The sequence below is a fragment of the Orycteropus afer genome, unplaced genomic scaffold (genome assembly GCF_000298275.1).
Source record: "Orycteropus afer afer isolate SDZICR_OR568_19922 unplaced genomic scaffold, OryAfe1.0 scaffold00217, whole genome shotgun sequence".
NCBI classification, from domain to species: domain Eukaryota; kingdom Metazoa; phylum Chordata; class Mammalia; order Tubulidentata; family Orycteropodidae; genus Orycteropus; species Orycteropus afer.
The window spans coordinates 3819851-3825053 of NW_006921804.1; the positions used below are offsets into that span (position 1 = coordinate 3819851).

The 5203-nt window shown below is 43.7% G+C and overlaps 1 protein-coding gene across 1 annotated transcript in view; it reads right to left on the minus strand.

Moving 5' to 3' along the window:
* Positions 1-4474: 4474 nt before the first annotated feature.
* The window catches only part of IL6R (interleukin 6 receptor), a 91350-nt gene continuing 90621 nt past the window's right edge, over positions 4475-5203 (minus strand). The window contains exon 10 of the mRNA XM_042782007.1: positions 4475-4721. Within this exon, the coding sequence (XP_042637941.1) occupies positions 4475-4721 (247 nt within the window). The remainder of the gene's footprint in view (positions 4722-5203) is intronic.

A 5203-nucleotide genomic window follows, 5' to 3' on the forward strand; every position in this document is an offset into this window, starting at 1 on the left:
CCAAACTCACTGTCATCTAGTCAATTTGACTCATAGCGACTGCTCCTTCAGTTTCCGAGGTGGTATCACTAAGGAAGTAGATCGCCCAATCTTCCTTCCGAGGAGTGGCTGGTGGGTTTGTACCGCCAGCCTTCTGGTTAGCAGTCAAATGCCTTAGGCACTATGCCACCAGAGCTCAAATATTTCCCTTAAATGACCCAGGTACCCAAAGCATAATTACACCTCAGGCATATTTTTAGAAATTATTTATTTCAAACATTTACAATTTTACTTTAAATGCAAAATAGCTGGTAAAAAGAGAAAACATTGAAAAACATATTGTACTGACCCTATGCCCCATATACAGACATCAGGTATTTGCATTCGGGCAATTAGGCAAACACACACACACACATAAACCTTAAAACTATTATTTCTTTCTCTCAAAAAAAAAAAAAAAAAGCAATGTATAGCTGAGGTATTCTATTTAACAGATGTGCGATCTCCATACAAATAATATCTATTAATTAACAGCCTTGCTACATGCTGTTCCAAACCCTTCTTTCTAAAGCAGATCTTAGCTTGAGCATATGTTCATAAAACTGACAATGTTCCCTAATAATCATTAAGGTTGTCATAGAAACACCGTGAAGCTGGTGCCTGGCCACACAGAGGACATGATGGTGGAAGGACCTTTAGGGGACGCTCAGGAGTGTCTGGCACAGAACCTGAGCCAGCTGCCCAGCCCCTTCCAGCAACTGCCCCACTGGTGTAGGCTGCATGGGAAAGCTGGGTGCAGGTGCTCATGCTCCAGTGGGTCACGGGTTGTCTTTGTTTCTCCAAATTAGGCCAAATATCTCATCAACTGCACTTTGAAGCTGGGTGTTAGAATCCTCCCTGACTGGCTCAGCCTTCAGCAGTGTCTGTGATGAGATGACAAAGCTCAACACCAAAGTGGCCAGGCAAGACATTCCTGAAATTCTTCAAGAATGTGGCCATTCCCAATCTGCCCCACTCCCAATCTGCCCCACTGAACTCTGTTCACCTCCAGGTAGGCTCCCCACTCGATTCCAATAGATAGAGTGCAGATTCCACTTGCCATGGTGGTGAGTGTCCTTTCCCACAGGATAGCAGGAAAATGGTGACGAGGCAGTGTGAGCCAGAGCCTGGCAAACAAACCACAAAGTCAAGGCCCCATCAAAGCCAAGAGCTCTCAGAGCCACCAAAGGCTTTGAAGACCCATCCAACGCCACCTCTTTGAGCTTTTTAAAGATATCTCGTTAATGCTACAAAAATTAATGATCACTTTAATTTAGACCTTGAGCCAGCACATTGTTAGCTTTTCTTAGCCAGCAAGATAAGTTGTCATGCTTAATACAAACTGTCTCTGTCCTAACATTTCACATCTGGCTGTATGGCAAGAATAAAAGGCAGTACGCATGCTGCAGAAACACAGGTAAGAATGACCTGTGGATTAAAACACGTGTTGTCACCACAAATTCAAGGATGGAGAAAGCTTGGAGTACATAACTGTGTACAATGAACATGGCCTACAACCCAGAGAAGAGAAACACTTATCCTTCATTTAAACTAGCTTATTAAAAAAATAAAGGGGGGGGGGGAGCTTCTTTAGTACAAAAAAAAAAAAAGTAGTTCCATTACAATAATAATGAAAGCAATAACAATTTGGAGATCAAAGCTGCCTAACTCTCTGAGATAACTGAGCTATCTGGCTTTCACATCTCTTGCTGAGACTGGCTTTGTAATATTACATATGGGTAATACCTTGTAAAGAAAGAACTGTAGGCACAGAATTGCCCTTTCTCATGCAGATTCTCATTCTAGATATTTCCCTTTAACGGCATTTTTGCTGTTCACAAGTCCCAGAAACTTTATACATTAAAAAAAAAATTAAAAATTAAAAAGAAACAAATAATACATCTACCCTTGCCCCCCGGCCCCACCCTGACTTTTGTAAATTTAAGATTAGTTGCCTAAAGGAGCAACCTATTAACCCACTGCCATCAAGTCAGTTCCGACTCATAAAGACATTATGGCACAGAGTAGAACTGCCCCATAGGATTTCCAAGGCTGTAATCTTTACAGAAACATTTTTCTCCCAGAGTGGCTGGGGGATTCGAACTGCCAGCCTTTCTGTTAGGAGCTGAACACTTAACCACTGTACCACCAGGACTCCTTAAAAGAGCAACAGGATCTAAAATTTACAAAGCCACTACTCACCTAAGATAGTAACAGTTTGAACCTGGCCTTTTGCTACCTGTCTGGTAGTGGTAGTTGTTTTTCTAAAAGGATAGATGACTAGAAAAAATTTGTGGTCTGGTAAATTTCTGGTCCGTGGTTACTTGACTGATTTTAATCATAGCTTCACTTTGGGATACCCCATGCGACTTGAGGGTACCTGTCTGGGTAACCACTGACATCACTGAATTCTCAGAGCTCAGACAGAAAAGTGAGCTAAAGTGCGGTGTCACTGCTAGACACTGAGTCGGTGCTTCAATATGAGCTGAACTGAATCAAATTCCAGGAAAGAGAGAAAAAGAGGAAGTCACCAAGGTAAGGGACTTTTTTTTTTCTTTTTTTTTTTTAATGAACCTACTTTGGTCATGGAATCTCTGAGCGGTGCAAACAGTTAAAGCACTTGGCCACCAAGGAAAAGGTTGGTAGTTTGAGTCCACCCAGAAGTGGCTAGGAAGAAAGGCCTGGTGATCTACTTTCAAAAAACCAGCTACTGAAAACTCTATGGAGTATAGTGCTACTCTGACACACATGGGGTTGCCGTGACTCAGAACCATTTGGACAGCAACTGGTAAACTGTTAACCTTTGTTAGCAGAGGGCTTGTGGCTCTCAGGGTTGGGGATTTTCTACTGACCCTTCCTAGTAATTGTGGGCGGTTGCTTCCCAGCTACTGGTAGCCCGATACCATTTCCTTCATCGCCACCTGCGGGAGTAGGAACAAGCTGTTTTTCCCCTAAAATTAGAGAACAGGGAAACTTTTTTTTTTTTTTTTTAACTTTTTGAAACAAAAACAGAATATAGAATGAAACCAGAATCTTGTCTCATAGGGGAAAATATTTTTTCTCCTCTTTCCTTGTCACTTGAGTCAGTTTTGTGCTAAACAAAGTCATTGTGCTTTTCACAAAGTTATTTATATACTGACACTCAGCTAATACTGGAACTTACATCCTCTCAAGATAATCAGCTTTTTTAAAAAAGAAAAAAAAAATATATATAAATATATATTCTTGCTAGGTTTTTTCTTTTCACATTCCTATTTCACATAGGAGCTCTGGTAGCGTAGTGCCTAAGGCACTTGACTGCTAACCAGAAGGCTGGCAGTTCAAACCCACCAGGCACTCCTCGGAAAGAAGGTTGGGCAATCTACTTCCACAGTGATAGTGCCTTGGAAACCCAAGGAGGGGTCGCTATGAGTTGGGTCCGACTCGATGGCACATAACAACAAAACATTTCACATAAATATTATCTTCCCTAGTTACTCAGGTTCAGTTTAAACAAAATAAACAAAGCTGGGATAAAAGGGTTTTGATCTCACCAAGGGCAGAAGCCCTCCCTGATGACAACTCTCATCCTTGCCCAGAGGAGGTGAGCCGCAGGGGATGGGGGTGCAACAGTGGTTTTCAGAAGCTGTCTTCCCCCTCAGCTCCGCTGCTGTAAGAAAACATAGAGGCAGTGTCCCTCACTCCCCTTCTTCCTCTCAGCTTCTCTCCTGAAGTCCTGGGATCCATAGAGGAAAATCAAGCCAGTGCAGTTGCTTCTGTATTCAGCAAATGCCTAGGTGTATCATTCACATTGTTTTTTCCTTTCCTTTTCATTCACATTTTGTAAAGAAGTAATGATCATTGTATTTAGAAACCATCAAGCCCTGAGATACTGTCCTCCCCACCCCCAGCTGTTTTTCAGGTGTGAGGAAAAAAGGCAGGAGTCGAGAGAGTTTTCCCTCAGCCTCTGTGGTTTGAGAGGAAGCCATCCTTAGGCCTAGAAAAAGTGAATTGTCAAGGCACTTGGGTTTCAAGAGTTTGAGCTAGAAGATGAAAACCATGCAGTGGACTGGGAGGTACAGGAGACTGGAAGAGTCTTTCGCTAGAAATCCACCAGACTTGTCTGAGGGAAGAGAGCTTATGGACAAGATGTGGTGGAGCGGCCAGCAGTTTCTCCACACCAAGACTAGGGTATCCAAGACCTCCCCAGTGGCCCTTGCTTTGCCCACCAGAGAGTCCAGTAGACTCTTGACACCTCTCTCTTCAGGGTGGGCCTGAGTTCCCTCTCACCCCTTCAGGGAGGGCATTTGGAGAAGTGTGGTGTGAAAACTCAACCACCTCTTTCTTCTGAACAGATGCAGCAAACATATTTGGAATGGCATCAAAAAGCACCGTTTGCTAAGCCAGCTTCTGTTCTGTCACATACACTGTTCAGCACGTCTGATGCTCCAACTTTCCTGGTGCCATCCCAGCTGGTTTATCTGGGGAAGAAATAGTCTCTATTGCTTATGTCGTAAGAGCTCTGTGGGTCCCTGGCATCTGGTCGGCTGTGGCCCAAGGTATTATCAGACTCAAGGCTGCTGGGGGACACTGGCGGTGAGATGAGAGGAACAAGGACTGGCGTGGGCTTGGGCCTCTCAGGAACCAATTGACCCAAGGTATATGGTGGATGCATGCTCATCTTGCCTTCCTTCAGAGCTCTCAGCTTCAACGTCTTCCTGAACCTTCACATAAAACAAACCACACAGATGTTTAGTACCCCCTGTGATGAACCCACACAGTGAAAAATACCAATAGCTGGGTTGCCCTGGTGGCCTGGCACTTCCAAGTTCAGCTCAAAGGAGTGATAACTATTCACCTGGTCAGCTATGTTTGGCCACCAGAGATGTCCCAATACTCTGATGAGCTGATGAGTTTCAAAAACACCCTGAAAGAATAAGAACATATTGTTGCCCCATTATACAAATGGGGAAATTGAGGCATACATAGGCATGAGTGTCTCTTTACAGCATTTAAAGTTAATTTGGCCTATTCCAGAGGATGCCCATCTGGTACATATCACCAGCCCTATTACAAGTTGAATTGTGTTCTCCTAATAGATATGTTTGGGAGCTCTGGTAGCATAGTGGCTAAAGCACTTGACTGCTAACCAGAAGGCTGGCGGTTCAAACCCACCAGCCACTCCTCAGAAGGAAGGTTGGGCAAT